The 18,573-nt window shown below is 40.5% G+C and overlaps 2 protein-coding genes across 2 annotated transcripts in view; one reads left to right on the plus strand and one right to left on the minus strand.

Moving 5' to 3' along the window:
* CREB3L2 (cAMP responsive element binding protein 3 like 2) overlaps positions 1-18,573 on the minus strand; it is a 201,843-nt gene that overhangs the window by 138,406 nt on the left and 44,864 nt on the right. The gene's annotated exons all lie outside the window — the stretch shown is intronic.
* Positions 2,459-18,573, plus strand: part of AKR1D1 (aldo-keto reductase family 1 member D1) — a 42,708-nt gene continuing 26,593 nt past the window's right edge. The window contains exons 1-2 of the mRNA XM_019653276.1: positions 2,459-2,661; positions 17,450-17,617. Coding sequence (XP_019508821.1) covers positions 2,569-2,661; positions 17,450-17,617 — 261 coding nt within the window. The 5' untranslated portion in view covers positions 2,459-2,568. The remainder of the gene's footprint in view (positions 2,662-17,449; positions 17,618-18,573) is intronic.

Below are 18,573 nucleotides of genomic sequence, written 5' to 3' on the forward strand. Positions count from 1 at the left end.
AGAAAGAAAGAAAGAAAGAAAGAAAGAAAGAAAGAAAGAAAGAAAGAAAGAAAGAAAGAAAGAAAGAAAGAAAGAAAGAAAGAAAGAAAGAAAGGAGACTGACAATACCAAGTGCTGTCGAGTCTTGGGAACAACTGCAACTCACATGCATTGCTAGAGGGGATGCAAAATGTTACAACCATTCTGAAAAGCAGTTTGATAGGTTCCTACACAGTTGAACACACCACATAACCCAACAATCCCACTCCTGGAGAAATGAAACTAATGCTCATACAAACACCTGTACACAAATGTTTACAGCAGCTCTGTTCACAATCACCCAAAACTAGAAACAAACCCAATGTCCTTCAAATACAGAAACAAAGTGTAGTTCATGTATATAATAGGATACTACACAGCAATAAACACAAGTGAGCTATTGGTACAAGCAACACCCTGGATGAATCTCAACAGCATTATGCTGAGTGAAAGAAACCAATCTTAAAAGACGACACACTGTATGATTCAATTCACATGATGTTCTCTAAAGATAGAACTATAGCCATGGTGATTTCCAGGGGGTAGGGGCGGTGGAGGGTATAAAGAAATGGCATGAAGATCACTGGGTTATATAACACGTTTCATTATCCCAACTACGATGGTAGTTACCCAAACCCATATATGTACCAAAATTCATAGAGCTAAACACCAAAAAAGTCAATAATAAAAAACTAAACATAGCCGGCCAAGTGGCGCGATGGTTGAGAACTGGCTTGGGACGCCAGGGGGCCCCGGTTCGGATCCCACATGTGAGGGCCAGTGACACTGCCCTCTACAAAAAAAAAAAAAAGTAAACATAGACTAGCCAACATCATAGCACACAAAGTTTCACAATAAGTGTTTGTTGGCTCGATTTACAAGTGATGGAGAGGACCATCATTGCCCAGGTCCAACATTGCCCCAACCTATAAGCAAGTGTTGTGTCTACTGGCTGACTGTACATCAGCAAGAATGAGTTTCCAGGAGATAGGGTAAGTTAATTATAGACGCACTTCATGGACTGTTGTTCTTGAGGCAACCAGGTCCAAAGTTCTCATCTTATACACAGCACAATCCTTTGGAGGAAGATTATAATAAACATTTGTTCATCATTTCCCTAACTGCTACTTCTTTCCTTTGACTTAAGAACCTTCCCAGGTGGAACTCACCTCAACTCCAAATTTAGAAACGGCTTCTAATTATCTTAAGGCAACCCATCTTTTATTTCTTCTGATCATTATGATTGATGTAGTGATGGATCATTAAACCAAGAATGGCAAGTGAGGGCCAGCAGAGTGGCTCATTGGTTAAGAGTTAGCTTGGGAGAGTAAGCTCTGAGTAGCAAGGCCACCAGTTCGGATCCCACACGGGCCAGTGACGCTGCACCCACTACAGCTAAGATGGTGAACAACAGCTTGACCTGGAGTTGGGCTGCCGTGAGTCGCTGGCAACGGCATAGGCTACAGAGGGGCTGCAGTGGGTTGCCATAAGTTACCATTGAGTGGCCAGCAGCCAGCATGAGCAGCTGGCAGCCAACATGAGCTGCCAAGAGCCACGGGAAGTGGCCATCCAGTAGCCGGCAACCAATGTGTCTCACCCAGGAAGAGTACAATGATAATACCAACATGAGCCAGTGAAGCAACGTCCTCCACAACTAGACTGAAGAACAAAAGGACAGAACTTGTCTGTTCCCCTTCCCCCAATTCCCCAGCGCTGTTCCCTCCCCCAACTCCCCAATAAAATCTTTTAAAAAATTTTTTAAATAAATAAAAAATGGCAAGCGAGGCCAAAAAGACCATTCCTGGATTACTGTGGAAGCTATGGAGTAAGTAAACACTCTTTTTTGTTAAATTTGAACCTGGAACCGTGTCACTTCAAGGACTGGTTGCCATCTTTCAACAATAAGGGGAGAGTCTGCTGAAAGAGCGAGGAGGCAGAGAGAATTAGAGAGCGAGAAACTCGTTTCTGGACACATCATTTGTTCCTCTAGCCCAGTGGTTTCCAAACTCAACTAGGTGATAAAAATCCCAGTCCCCTTCTCAGTCCTGCTGCATTGGAACCTCCAGGAAAAGTCTGGGAAACAACTCTAGTCCCACCTTAAGCTAGCCCCAATGGTGAAGTTTTCAGGACCATGAACCAATAAATTTCCATTATAGCTTAAAAGAAATTGAAATAGGCCTGTTACCTGACCACAAAAGCATCCCAAGTGATAGAAGCCAGCTAGATTTTGTTTCCTTTTGTTCTTTCAATCTTTTCTCTGCAAAGGAGTAAGCGCAAACTCTCAATGAGTTATGTCTATGTCTCTGATCAAGTTCAAAGGGCAATCTCAGGGGTTCCCGAACAACCTGAAAGAAAACAGGTTGAGAAATAGGTCTGGTCAATAATAACTCTTCCCTCCCACTGCACCTCCCTCTAGCCCTCCTTTTTTTTTTCTTTCTTCTTTTTTTTTTTTTTTTAATTAAATGGGCAGTAGGACACCTTTTCAAAAAGACTCTCCCTGTGGCATTCAGAATCACCCTTAGAAACCTGAAATCCCGGGCTCTCTCCAAGATGGACCTCAGTGCTGCAGATCACCGCATACCTCTAAGTGATGGAAACAGCATCCCTGTCATCGGGCTGGGTACCTACTCAGAACCTAAAATGGTAAGTTTCTCTCTCTTTCTGTGGTTTTGGTTTTTCTGTTTAAGAAACTCTTCTAAAGCATAATCTGTAATTCATTTTGAATGGATCTCATTGATTTACCTTTTGTAATAATGAAAGCAACTTCCAAGGACTGCTGTTTGGCTGTGTGACTATTGAGCCAAACATTAAACTAAATCAATTTGTGACTACAAATTATCTTGGGTTAGAGAATGGGAGCTTTCTGCTCCTTTCCTAAAATTCAACTAGCTGCTGATTATTTGCTTGATCACAAGCACATGACATTACTGAGTTTATGGCTTGTGATTTTTTTTTAAGTTTACATTCAAAAATTTTTCTTTTAGTTCAGTCTAACAAACATAAACTGCAAACCTACCATGTTATATAAAGCACTAAGCTATAGAAGCCTCAAATATGACAAGAATAGTCTCTACGGAGGAGGCACAGTTATTAATAACTAATTATTGAACAATGAAGACAGGAGAAAATGCTATCCTAGAGCTATAAACAGTATCTCTCTGAAAACACAGGAAAGGGAATCATTTGACCGTGAAGAAGAAGTGGGTTTCCATTAAAACACAATAAAGTTTCTACTTAAATCTTTCTGCTAATCTCATTGCAATTCAACACGTCATGCTGATTACCAGAATAAACAGTGCTATGTGAAGAAATGGTACTGAAATCTGAGTGACCGTGTATGAATGAACTCTGTAAAGCTAAGTATGAGTGCGTCAGGCAGAGAGCAGAGCTGAGGCCAGACATGTTAGGTAGAAGGGGAAGTGCAGAGGCCCAGGACATATGATACACCCAGGAAAGGCCAAGCCCACAGGGGCTGGCACATGGAATTGGTGGTGGAGGGGATGGCAGCTGGATCTGGAAATACAAGTTGAAGCTGGATTATAGAAAAGGAGGAGTTATTTGAAGTTTAGGAACATGGCAATAGCATCATTGGATCAGTGTTTTTGAAAGATAATTCTAGGGCAGCATAGAGAATGAAAAGCAGAGGAAGATAAATAAACTACAGATATTGTAAGTAGTTAACACTCCAATCGCCCAGTTCAATTCCACTTCAACTGCCCAGTTCCCCTGTTTGGGTAATGCAGAGGAGAATCATTGCTGAAACCATTGTAAGAGTCTGGGTCATTGGTCTCTCCCTCTTACCTTGCCCATTATCTCTGTATGACTTCATGTATAATCTTTGCTCCAAGCACAAGCATGCAGAGACTCCTAAATCTGTATTTCCTATCCTGTTTGTTATATCTCCCTATACAACTATGGACTGGCTACATCCAAACCACCTACAACATTTTTTAAAATACAGATCCCTAGGCCTAGGGGTAGAGCCTGAGAACCAGCATTTAACAAGCCCCGTGGATAATTCTGTTATACCATCAAGTGCTCCGTCTTCCACAGGCACCTCTAACTCAACATCAAAACTACACTCACCATCTCCCCATCCCTCCTCCTTAGCACGCAGGCCCGAAATCTGAGAATATTCCTCCATTCTGCCCTCTTCATTTCTCCCCTTCTCCACATTACATCCTCATGATTGCTAAATCACTGTTGAATTTATCTCAGAAACCTTTCCCCAGTTCACACCCTCCTCTTTATCTTCATTATCACCATCTTACTTTAGGCCCTTAACTGTATCTTTGGGCTATTCTTCCAATTTTGTTCCCTTCCAATTAATTATCCAAAGTGGGGCTATCAGGGGCTTCCTCAGACCCAAATCTGATCATGTCATGGCTCTGCTTAATCATTTCAATGGCTCCCCATCGGCTGTAGGGTAGAATCCACACTCCTTACACTGGGTACTGGGCTTTTATGGTTCACTCAAGGCCTGTCCATCCAGCAACATCTATCACCGCTCTTCCAACTATCTACGTTCCTTGGACAGCTCTCCCATCTCCACGCCCTTGAACGTGCTGCTTTCTACCTGGAACACACTTTCTGCTGATTTGTTCCTTTGGCTAACTTCTACCAAACCTTCAAGAATCAGCTCAAGAATACTTCTTAGAATCTCAGGTCCAAGCCACCACGACTTGCACTCCCGCATGTTCACGTAGCCCCTATGCTCAACTCTACTGTAGCACTTATCACACTATATTGTAGTCATCATTTCTCTGCCATCTTCCCCACAAGACTGTGAAATTCACTAGGAAAAAGCCCATGCCTTGCTTAGCTCTATAGTCCCAGTAGGGTATCTAGTATGTAATGGGTGTTCCGCTACTGCTTGTCAAACTAATGAATGAGTTTGTGAGAAGGGATGTATACGTTTGTGCATCAGAGGGTATGGAGATGTAAATGGACACAACAATGATAGCTAAAATTTTCTGAACACTTAACCATGTACCAGGAACTCACTTAAGCGCTTCACATTACATGCATTTTCTAATTTAATCCTCACAACACTATAAATGAGATACTATTTAATGCCATTTTACAGATGAAAAAACTGAGGCATAGAGGGAGAAAATAAATTGCCCCAAACTTACAATGCTAAGGAACAGAGCAGGAATTTGAACCCACCCAGGTAGTTTGGACTCAGAGAATATGCTCTAATCCCTATACTATATTTCCTGTTATAAATATATCTTATATCATTGAAGCCGCATATTTCTAACTATGACTTTCTATGTGCATTTCTGTATATGAAAGTATCGAGGAATATATGTCCTAAAATACATATCCTAGGAGATTATATATATATATATATATATATATATATATATATATATAAATGCATAAATGCTATGGATTCAATACATTCAAAAGGCAGTTACGCGTCATTTCCCAAAAAGAGATGTCACTTCAGAAGGTAAGACATACACACCAATTAGAGAATGCAACATAAAAGAAATACTATTAGAAATGAAGATCACACATGCAAACCATATTTGTGATCAGAAATATTATCAGTTGTAAGATAATATAAGGAGTTAATTGTACGTCTCACAAAATCAGAAACTCTAGCATGAAGAAAAATATATAACATGCATCTGGAAGATTTTAAGTAGGGGGAGGGGTGGAGCTAGGATAAGGGAGAGACCGGAGTGGGAAGAAGGGAATATCTCACACAGAGCAGACTCATGGCTTTCTGTTCCAAGCCACACAACCGACAATTCCTTTACCATCTACCCAGGGCTGATGAGGCAGAGGGTAGAACTACCTGTGCCCAAGTTGGTCCCCCTGAAATAAAAGTACTAAATTTGATTTAACTTCAGAATCGGTCTTATTCCTAAAGGTAGAGAGAGGTCTGATGTGCAAATTTAGTCTTCTCTGCTTGACATTGCCTGAGAGTCTTTTCAAAACATTTCATTCCACAAGAAATACAAGGTGAATGTCGGACTGAAGTAACTCTTTAACTGGAATTGATTCATGTTTTGTGTACATAGTCAAGTCAGTCAGTATTTGTCCTGGGATCCTATTCAGCTGTGATACAGGGGTGAGAAAGCGGCAGGACACCAGGTGAAGAATTAGGAGTGTCTTCAGGGGGGAGATGGTATGGGAGCTGATATGGAAGGCTAAACTAATAAAAACTAACACCGTCCCCTCCAACTTCGGCCCTGTTTAGATCCCACTAGAACATACGGAGATAGGAACTGTGGGAAAGCAGCTTGGGAGATCAGTATGAGAGAGCTGTGGGAGGCTGACCAGGTCAGCTTCTCCTGACTTACAAAGATTTTTTTTCTCTTAATATGCCCAACTTTCTTGTAAAGGTGTTTCATGCCCCTGAATTCAGGGAATTTGAGATGGAATCAACATTTAGTAGCACTAAGCATTCTGTGCATTACTTCACCTAATGATCACTAATGAAAACGAAAACATACAAGTTATCTCTGTGACCTTTCTTGATGAGAGCTTCCCAGATTGCTTTCTTACCGGGATATAATGGTGTCTACAATAGCCTTCCAATAGATCGCCTTTATTTCTGTCTCTCTCCCTATAGCTCCATCTGGGTTAGTCCAATAGCGAGAGTTTTGAATCTCATTCCTTTTGGGCTGGTTTTGTTTGTTTTTTTGCTTTGATAAAAATTAATTCAGTTTTTATGAATATCAACCCACAGAGTGAATAGCCAATATTAATCAAAAACTTCAAGTCAAACTCGTGATTATTACCAGGTGTGCAGATGATACAAACCCAGGACCGATGGTAAATATTTTGGAAAATAGACAATAATTTGGTTCAATAAATATTTATCACCTGCCCTATGTGAGGCATTTTTGTAGGTAACACAGGAATCGAAACACTGGGCTAGAAACAAGAGATTTTAAAATATTAGGGAAAGTTGAGGCACTTAAAGACAGAGAACACTTGTTCAAAGCTGAAAGTAACCATGAGCAAATCCAGTTATGGGGTAGGTCATGAAACGTCAAGCTATGGGGAAGCAGTGGCTGTGGAAGGTGAATTGGGGTCATAATTGATCCAGTATTTCTTCCTGGGTGGCCCTGGGAGAGATTTCTGTAACTGCAAACAGTTTTCACAACCTGGAGAGTGAGCCAAAGGTGTTACACGTGGGGCAAAGGAGAGGGGAAGTCCAAGTCCTTGCTGAGCAGCAAGAAGGAGTTGAAACATCGACTCCACTCAGCCCCTAAGCGGGCGGAAGTGGGCGGCACAAGGCTCGGAACCCCTTCTCAGAAATATGCCAGCCTTTAAATGTTCCTTGCTTTCCCCTCAGTGCCCATCTAATTCTTTCCTCTTCTCAACCCAGGGAACCTTGTTTCGCCTTGTTCTTACAGCAAGTATTACTTTTTTACACCGGGGACAGGTTGTTAAAGGAAAATATTCAACGACACTTGTTAAAGCGTGGTAAGAAAGACTATTCTATTCATGGGGCGGGACTATTGTGATAGGCATTGGGACCACCATGATGGAATTCTGCAGTAGGAGAGAGATATTGGGTTCAACTCTGAATACAGCACAGGCAGGTGGGAATTTACAGCCAAGGAGCTGGATGGGGTCAGTGAATAGAAAGTTATGGAGAGGAAACAGCAGGGATAAAGAGGGATTCTGGCTAATCTGACCCAACAGGATTCTTGCTGAAGACAGAGATGGGTGACCAGAGCTGGGGAATGCTGGGAGATGAGGAACCTGATTAGATAGCGAAGGTGATCAGATATGGAGGAGAGCGGGTTGCTGCTAAACTGACTGAGTATGATCCTTGATCAGGTTGACCAGTGCAGAGATAAACATGGAAGTCCATGCTGGAAAAGAGCTCAATTAGAGTTTGGTCAGGAATCAGTGTCAGGGGTGAGGATGGTCTCATAATCTCTACCTAAAGGGGTCAGGGACTAGGCAGGAAGCATAAATAAGGGGCCCTGGGGTACTAAGTCTAGTACTCCATTTTGTTCTGCTTTCCCACTTTGATAGTAGACATGAGCGAAAGGAACGTTTTCTTTTCTTCTTGACCACAAGCAAAAAGAAAACGCATGCCACTACCCTCAGGAGATGATGGTCAGTCGAAGACACAACAAGATTTCACTCACCATTCTAAAAGAGGATGGTGACTTCTCCACTATAGCCAATTGTCATGGGTAAACAAGGGTCCAGTATGGCCTGATCTTCCAACTCTTTTCAGAGAATATTTTAAAGTAATCATTCGTTTTTAAGTAATGGCAACTCATTTGTATTTTTGTAAAGCACCACATGGGCTAATATTTTGAGGATCCAGGAACAAAGAAAAAAAAATCAGTGTTTCTTTTTACATGTAGTATAGTGTGTATCCCGAGTTTTTTCCAGAAATTGAGACCCCTTCACACTCACGCTCCAGCCACAAGGGCCTTGGCTTGGAGAAATCAAACGCCAAGAACGGACTTCTGCATGTTGTTATGTCTTTCCTCTCTCTAGAGGCAATGGATGCTGTCCATCAGCTGTAAAAAGTGGTTCCGTGGTGGCAGTAGAGGGTAACAAAAAAATATCAGGGAGAAAAATGGAGATTCATATTTCAAAAATATTAACCTGCCAAAGTTCAAATGAACTAAAATGAGAAGAGACAGGAGACATAGAAATCAAGGGAGAGAGCTTCTGTAATAAATCAGGCGAAAAATAATGACTTGCACTTGGCTGATGGCTAGGAGGAAAATAATTGGGCTGGAATCTAGGGGGGAAGTAATTTGGCTGAAAGCTACAAATCACTGGGGTAAACTCTACAAATCTTGGCAACCAACTGGGTCCAGACAAAGGAGAGTGAATGGTAAGAGATTCCAGGCCAAAAATGATGTTTTAGGCCCAGGTTACTATATACTTTTGATCTAAGCTTTTGAAATTTATTTGAGTCTTTTACCACTTATTTATCTAACTCCTTTTTTGAATATTTAAACTTTTGAAATATAATGCATGGAGAGAGAGACAAATACTTTTAAAACTAACATCTGTGTCACCACCACCCAGATTCAAAATTAGAACACGCCAAAGCGCAGCAAGCCTTCTGTGCCCTTCCCAATCTAAAACCATCCCTCCCTCAAAAGATAATTGCTCTTATAACTCCTATGGCAATTATTTTCTCGCTTTTTCTAAGGGTTGCATAACTTCAACATGCATTTTTAACAATGTATTTTAATTTTGACAGTTTTTGGACTTTCTATGAATGGGAACACATTGAAAGCATTATTTTTTTTTTTTTGGTCTTGCCTCTCTTTCTAAAGATTATGTTGTAAAATTCACCCATGTTATTAATCATGTCTTCAATCATTTTTATTGCTGTAGAATATTTACTCATGAGACTATATCGGTATACATTTTACTACTGGTGAGCATTTGTATTGCCTCTAGTTTGGGGCTTTATAGGCTATATTGCTACAAAGATTCTTGCATATGCCTTATTGCACATATGCGTGAGTTTTTCTAAGATACATATCTAGGATGCTATGCCATTGAGTACCAGTACCTCCAGTTTTAGTCGATGATATCAGTATAATTTCCAAAGTAGTGATATAATTTATACTCTCTCCAATAAGGTATGAGAGTTCCCCTTGCTCCATATTCTCACCAAAACTTGGTGTTTTTCTAATGTATGCAACTCTAAGTGTGAAATTACCTCTCACTGTGGTTTTAATTTGCATTTCCTTTATACTCTAGATGAGATTAATTTTTCACATCTTTTATTAGCCATTTTGGATATCTTTTGCAAAGTGGCTGTGCCTGCTATGCATTTTTCTTTATTGGATTTCCCTTTTCTTTCTTCCTTTTTTTTTTTTCAGTACCATTTGTTATTTATTTATATTTATTTAATACAGTTTGTTGTCATCAAGATATATCCAGATAATTATGAGTGCCACTGTTATTCAGCTATTCATTCCTTCATTTACATTCTTTTACTATTACAAATGTTTTTTTTTTTGTTTTGTTTTTTTTTTTTAGCTGAGCCATCCCGCCACCTGTTGGCAGCTCACGGCTGCTCAGCTCGGGCTGACTCGAACCGCTGTTGCTCAGAGCTCAAACTCTTGAGCGAGCTCTTAACCAACTGAGCCACTCAGCCGGCCCTTCAAATGTTTATTTATAATAGACAGTAATGATGAATCATATATTGATTTATTTTGGGCAACTAATTACTCCTGAATGCCTACTGTTGTGTCTTATATTTATTTCTTTTAGTTTCAGGTGTACAAAACAATGTAATAGTTAGACATTTCACCCCTCACAATGGATTTCCCTTTTCTTATTGATATGGTGGATTTTTAAAAATATCTGAGTATGATTTCTGTGTCAGTTATACCTATGTGAAAATACCTTTTCCCATTGGTCTTTTTACTCTTTTAGTGGTGCCTTTGATAAACAGTTTCTCAGTTTTAATGTGGTCACATTTAGCACTCTTTTCATTCATCATTAGTACTTTCTCTAGCTTGTTTAAGAAATCCTTCTTTACCCAAGTGTCTTAACTTGGCGACTCTGCGGACAGACTCTGAGAAGGAGGTGTACGTGCAGGTGGCTTGCGGGAGAGTCCTCTGTGGAGCCAGACCTGTTAGGGAGTGACAAAAACAGGTCTGTGCAGTGGGGAGGCTGAAGTGGGATGCAGTTACTCATCATTCCTACAGGGGGTGCTAGAACGGGAATGGTGCTACAGAGTCGAGGTAAGATCAGGCTTTTATACGGTGCGTCATCCACAGAGGGAACCAGGTGTGAATAATCAGTAGCCAACACTTCCAGCAGCGGAGGAAATGGGGTACACGATGCCATGCACGACAGTCTCCTCCTGGTGCTAATTAGACCTATTGGTTTTACATGCTAAGTTCACCCCTGGGAACAGCTCTTCCAGAATTGCTTGATCTCTCTCCAAGAAAAAAACTGAAAAGAGGTAGACTCAGCAGGATGCATACAGCTCCTGCCCCTAAAGCTGTCTTCAAGTTGTAATTTATACTTATCGCCTCCCTCCCAGACTACGCATTCTAGATTCCCTGATCCCTTAGCCAACATCTCTGCTGGTCTAAGTGATTTACCTGATATTATGACCCAGATCCTCATCCCTGAGTTGTCTGAGTCCCTAGTCAACTTACCCACTCTCAGGTCATGGCTGCTGCCTTGTCTGTTAACTATGAAAATCAGTAAGGAGTGTATCATTGGATCACCTGGGTGCCAACAATTTTCTTCCCTGTCCCACTGAGCAACAATGGAGGAGCCCTACGTCCTCTGATAATAAGTCTCTTACTACTGCCCCTATGGCAACCCTTCTCTTGAATGCTGAACTCTTGAAATCAGAGCCCGGTTTCATCTGGGAACTAGGACCTTTAGATTCACAGAGCCTACAATTTAGGGATTGGAGGCACACATTTTCCAAGCAGATCACAGGGAGTGAAGCTACAATGAATCACTCCTACCCGGTTTCCAGACTCAAGTATTGTACTTATTGGAGACACACAGCATAAAAGGATGTTGACCTAGGATATATGTTACATCCTGGAGGATGAAACCGTACCCTTAAGAACGCTCCCCTTTCTTAAGTGGAGGAAGGGTGCTATTGGCCATTTTAGAAAACAAAACTCTTTGTTTTATTGAGATCGTCCTTAATTGTGAAGTCAAATTTTTGCACTTTAGATTCTTCTATCGTATCACTTACTTGCGTCTCCAAATGTGGTGTTCTATTTGATCTTTCTGGTTTTTCCCTAAAATGGACTTTCCTAACATATCTGTCAGAATTTATATAGAATTCTCTTACGCTACATTTAAGAATTATGAAGAACTCTTTTTTTATGTCCACATTTCCAGCTAGTTCCTCCAAATTGGTCAGAATTAAGTCCAAAATAGTCATTCACCTCATTGCTGCTTCTGCCATCTAAGGGAGAATATTTTTAACAAGCGTGTGCCTTTTCGAAAAGGCTCTTTAATGATGGCTCAATAATGGAAGACTTTTACTACTAACTTTCTTCTTTGCCATAATCTTTATTAAATAAAGCACCATTCATTTTTACTTCAGGCTAACAGTCAGTACCACACTCCTACCTCAGCCTTTCTCTTTCTCACTTTCTTTGTCCTAAATGCTCTCCTTCTGTGCTTCTTTCCTTGGGTTAGTCTTTGAAAATACATACTCATACACTCTAATATGCAGTGTTTTGAGTTCTTCCCCTTGTAATAAAACTAATTTAGCTCTGTACCTAAATTATCCATTCCCGCCCACAAAATCTCAGTTATATTTCTGAGATTATATTTATCATCTCGTATTAAGTTGTATTCTTTTTATTAATACTGTTGCATACACTGGAGAATGAAAGTGGTTATTTTTATTTTAAGCCTGTAAATTCCTGGATTCTACCTGAAGCCTTCTGTTCCCACTGTGCTTTTATTGTCACACTTGCTGTCATCTATAACATCGCGTTTTAGAGTTTGGGGTTTTCATTGCTTCAATTTCTGTTCAAGCCCTATTAATCATGTTAATCAAAGAAGTTCTAGAAGGTGTGTATCTTTCTCCAACTATTTGATATTTGTTACTATGAATCCTATTTTCTAATAGCATCTGTGTAGCCGGCTTGTTCTAATCATCTTCTCTTCTCAATTGTACTGCTGACTTTCGACTGAAATAGGGAAAGAAAATACATTTATGCTCCCAAGGCTTACTATTTCTAGCCCACGGCTACAAAGCCACTAGAAATACAAGAGATTTCTTATCTCGCTCATTTTACAACAAATCAATACCTGTGGACCAGAGTTCACAGGTCCGATGTGATTGGTCAACCATTTGGTTAGAACACTGAAAATATAGAAGTAAGCACTGGGCAGTTTCAACGTTTGTGAATGAGCTCAGAATGATCACCATCTGAATATGAGGGCAAGAAAAATCAACAAATAGGATTAAGCCTCTCCAGCACACAAAACCTAAAAGAGGATTTGAAAATTTTATCTGATGAGACTAAGTGTTTATCTTGATGGAAATCTCCATCAAGGCTTCCATTTCTCATTAAGAAAAAACAACTCAATTGACACACTCTTTTTTTTCCCAATGGTAGTTCACATTCTATATTACTTTCTGGTGTGCAGCACAGTGGTTAGACATTTATATAATTTACAAAGTGATCCCCTGATAAATCTAGTACCCACCTGGCCCTATACATAGTTATTACAATATTATTGACTAGATGCCCTATGCTGTACTTTACATCCCATGACTATTTTGTTACCACCAATGGTACTTTTTACTTCCTTCCCCTTTTTTACCCAGACCCTAACCCCCCTCCCATCTGGCTACCATCGATTTGTTCTCTGTGGCTATGAGTTTGTTTCTATTTTATTTGTTCATTTATGTTGTTCTCTAGGTTCCACATATAAGTAAAATCATATGGTATTTGTCTTTTTCTAGCTGACTTATTTCACTTAGCATAATGCCCTCTAGGTTCATCCAGGTTATCACAGATGGTAAGATTTCATTCTTTTTTATGGCCAAATAATATTTCATTGTATATAGGTACCACATCTTCTTTATCTAGTCATTTATTCATGGACACTCAGGTTGCTTCCATATCTTGGCTATTGTCAAGAATGCTATAATGAACATAGGGATGCATATATCTTTTCAAATTAGTATTTTGGGTTTCTTCAGATAAATACCCAGAAGTAGAATTGCTGCATCATAAGGTAGTTCTATTTTTAATTTTTTTTTTTAAGATTTTTATTGGGGAATTGGAGGGATGGGAACAGTGCTGGGGAATTGGGGAAGGGGAACAGACAAGTTGCTGTCGTTTTGTTCTTCAGTCTAGTTGTGGAGGACGTTGCTTCACTGGCCCAAGTTGGCACCATCATTGTGCTCTTCCCGGGTGAGACAGATCAGTCGCCGGCCTCTGGACAGCTGCTCACTGCGGCTGCTGGCCGCTCACACTGGTTGCTGGCTACATATGGTAGCCCATGGCAACCCAATGCCACAGGGGCTGCAGCCTATGCCATCACCAGCAACTCACGGCAGCCCAGCTCCAGGTTGAGCTGTTGTTCAGCATCTTAGCTGTGGAGGGCAGTGTCACTGGCCCTCATATGTGGGATCCGAACCGGGGCCCTCTGGCGCCCCAAGCCAGTTATTAACCATCACGCCATTCGGCCGGCCCTATTTTTAATTTTTTAAGGAAACTTCATACTGTTTTCCATAGTGGCTGCATCCATTTACAATCCCACCAACAGTGTACAAGGGTTCCCTTCTCTCCACATCCTCACTAACACTTGTTGTTTGTTGATTTATTGATGATAGCCATCCTGACAGGTGTGAGGGACATCTCATTGTGGTTTTAATTTGCATTTCTCTGATGACAGTGACATTGAGCGTCTTTTCATGTGTCTATTGGCCATCTGTATGTTAAAACATACTCTTGTATATTTAAAACGTTATCATAGAGAATCATGGCAGTGTGTGTATACCCTTGTGTATCTTCCCTTAAATCTACAACTAATCAGACTTCTACTGGGTTGTCATAAAAGTCATGATGTATTTTATCTGTTTTTCATTGCAAAGGTGCATCATGACTTTTCTGACAACCCAATATAGGAAACAAGCTCTTCTGCTTAACACACTAGCAACTTTGAGGCATCCACATATAGGTAGAACTGAATGAGTGTGTACTGGAACATGTAGGGGAGGCAGGATGAGGGAAAAGACAGGAATGGTACCTGCAGATGCAGCTCCTCAGGTGCTGTGGCTAAGCCCGTGGCCCCAGCTAATGGAGTAATGGTGAAGGAGTCGGGGTATGGCCCCTACACTATGACCCAGTGGAGGGTAAGAAGGGTAGAAACGCTGTTGGTGCCTAAGAACTTGCTCCCTCTCCCGATTGCAGTGGAGCCTGGTAGCAGCAGCGGAGACATGTCTGTGGTCTCCCAGCTACAGCACAGTGGGACCAGCAGGAAAGAGAACCAGGTAACAGCACACTGGGCTCACAACCCAGCTCCCTCCCACCCACCACATCCCCCCACCACAGCAATGTTCCAAGGCCCATATGACCCAAACACAGTGGAAACACTGACCACCCTGTCATCTAGGTGGCAACTCCTATGACCACAGGGACAACCCCCCACCCCCACGCCCCTGAGGCACAACTAGCATAGTAGGTAAGAGAAAACAGAAACTACTTCTACACCACCATCTACTGGAAAACAAAACAAAGACCTCTAACTATCAACCTGCTGAACTGTTAAAATCAAAATGGTACCTAAATGAGAAAGTATTCACTACTTCAAATGCACCTGCAACCCATCAAGTACCATGAACAACCAAGGTAACATGGTCCCATAGAAAGAAAATTCTCCAGAGACCAAACTCAAAGTCATGGCAGATAGTGATCTAAATGACAGAGAATTCAAAATATTAATAGCACTCATGAAGAAACTCAATGCTATAGAAGAAAACTCAGGCTGTTCAATGAGCTCAGGAATAAAATTAATGAATAGAAGGAGAACTTTACCAAAGAGATTGAAACTATAAAAAACAACCAAACAGAAACTCTGGAGCAGAAGAACTCAATAAATGAGATGAAGAATCTATTAGAAAGCATCGGAAATACTGGGTTGTTGGAAAAGTCATGACGTATTTTTTTCTATGTTTCTCGTTGCAAAAATGCATCATGACTTTTCTGACAACCCAATAGATCAAATGAAAGAGAGAATTAGTTCAAAGAAAGAATTCTAGAAATGATTCAAGAGAAAACTAAGATTTTTTTTTAAATGAAAGAACTCTACAAGAACTATCTGACTCTATTAGAAAGGACAACATAAAGATAATGGATATCCCAGAAGGAAAAGAGAGGGAGAAGGGAACAGAGAGCCTATTCAAAGGACTAATTGATGAAAACTTCCAGAACCTAGGGAAAAAACTGGACATTTAAGTACAAGAAGCTAACTGAACACATAACTATCTCAACGCAAAAGACCTTCTCCAGAACACGTTATATTAAAACTGTCAAAAGTTAATAATAAAGAAAGAACTCTCGGGCTGGCTGAGTGGCTCAGTTGGTTAAGAGCTCGCTCAAAGGTTTGAGCTCTGAGCAATAGTGGTTCGAGTCCAGCCCGAGCTGAGCTGCCGCTGAGCTGCCAACAGGTGGCAGGATGGCTCAGCTAAAAAAAAATAAAAGAAAAATAAAAGAAAGAACTCTCAAGGCAGTCTGGGGGAAAAGACAGTAACCTACAAAGGAAGCCTCATCACAATATCATTAGATTTCTCAGCAGAAACTTTGCAGACCAGGAGAGAATGGAATGATAGATTCAAAATATTGAAAGATAGAAATCACCAGCCAAGGCTAATATAGCCAGCAAAGGGACCCTTTAGTATGAAGGAGAAATAAAGACTTTCCCAAGCAAACAAAAACTGAGGGAATTAACCACCAGAAGACCTGCATTACAAGAAATGTTGAAAGGGGTGTTTCTACCTGGAAAAAGAAAAAAAGACAGCAGTACATAAAACTTTGAGTAAGGTGACAAACAGAGAAGAAGAAACTTGTGACTCTATTTAAGAATATGGTGTAAACATTTATAAAGGTTAAAGAAAAAAAGCATTAAAAATATAGCTACGGCAATTTGGTAAAGAACACACAGCATAAAAAGGGGTAACTTGTGACAACAAAAACTTAAAAAGGAAAGAGTAAAAGAATGGAACTTGTACAGATGAATGAAGATAAGATTTTATCAGGAGAAAAAGGACTATTTTATTTATGAGACGTTATATACAAACCTCATGGTAACCACAAAGCAAAAATCCAGAACTGAGATACAAAACATAAAAATAAAAAAGAGGAAACAGAAAAAAACATCCTTTCCTGACACTCATGTCCACCCCAAGCAATCACTGATCTGTGTCTGTCACTATAGATTAGTTTTCATTCTCTAGCATTTTCTATAAATGGAATCATAAGTATTTATTTACTCTTTTTTGTCTGGCTTCTTTTCTTACGTATAGTGGTTTGATACTCATCCGTGTTGCTGTGTGTATCAATAGTTCATTCCTTTTTATTATTGGGTAGTATTGCATTCTGTGGATATAATTCAGTTTGTTCACCCACACATCTGATTTATAATCGAGCCTTCTTTAATGAACCTATGCCCTCTTATAACATGAACACCATGAAATCTCCAGTCACTGGTAAAATTGATCAAGTCACATGTCTGAAGCCACAAAGCTGAGGGCAGACCTGGGAAGGATGGTGTCTCCCACTGAGGGTGGGGTGCTCCCTGGGAGGTCAGTATCTCCAGCCTCCAGGTACCATCTTCCAATTGCAACAGCATGGACTTGGTAATTTGTCATTTTCACTATAAAACAGGATACAGCAAATGTCCTGATTAATAATGATTAAACTCAAGCATCATTTCCTTTCTCCCACACCCCTTGTCATTCCAGACCTCTAAGGGGGACTGTTTGACAGCAGTGAAGATGGCCATTGATATAGGGTACCGGCACTTTGATGGGGCCTTCATCTACAAGAATGAGCATGAAGTGGGGGAGGCGATCAGGGAGAAGATAGCAGAAGGAAAGGTGCACAGAGAGGATATTTTCTACTGCGGAAAGGTGAGGCCTTCCCTTCACCCCCCATCTCCTTATATTAATGGTAGACCTGATGCCACTTTTCTCTGCTCAAGAAGGTTGGACTCACCAAGAGGTGTGAACTCTCAACTGCCAAATTCCTTACTCTTGCCAAGAACTGAGGGACTGGCAAGCCCCTTGAAGGCTAGGGCACAGATCCTTCTTCACACAAAGGCATGGATTTAAAACAATATGGAAAGAAGCAAATCTACAAAGCAAAAATGTGGGGAGTGGAGTGAAGGGGGGGAGGGTTCATATCACATAAACATTTGCCAAAGATTTCTTTAGAAGGGTAGCCTCCTTTTTCTTGTGTGTGTGCCTATTTGTCCATAGATCCCTAATTGTTTTTCATTGAGCTATGATTCACGTACCATTAAGTTCATCATTTTCAATCAGTGGTCTTTAGTATACTCCCAAAGTTGCACAGCCATAATCACTACCTAATTCCAGAATATTTTCATCACTCCAAAGATAAGCCTCACACCCACTAGCAGTGACTTCCCATTTATCTCTCTAACCCACCCAGTCACTAGCAATCACTGATCTGCTTTCCATCTCTCTAGTTTTCTTGTTTTGGACATTTCACACCAATGGGATCATACCATATGTGGCCTTTTGTGTTTAGCTCCTTTCACTTAGTATAATGCTTTCTGGGTTCATACATGCTGTAGCATGTATCGGAATTTCATTTCTTTTTATGACCAAATGATATTCTAATGTATGGATATGCCACATTTTGTTTAGATCACTACCTTTGGAGCAATTTATTTATTTATTTATTTTTATTATTATTATATTTTTTTAGATTTTTATTGGGGAATTGGGGGATGGGAACAGCGCTGGGGAATTGGGGGAAGGGGAACAGACAAGTTACTGTCCTTTGTTCTTCAGTCTAGTTGTGGAGGATGTTGCTTCACTGGCCCAAGTTGGCACCATCATTG

This window comes from Hipposideros armiger, unplaced genomic scaffold (genome assembly GCF_001890085.2).
Source record: "Hipposideros armiger isolate ML-2016 unplaced genomic scaffold, ASM189008v1 scaffold_201, whole genome shotgun sequence".
In the NCBI taxonomy this organism is placed as follows: Eukaryota; Metazoa; Chordata; class Mammalia; order Chiroptera; family Hipposideridae; genus Hipposideros; species Hipposideros armiger.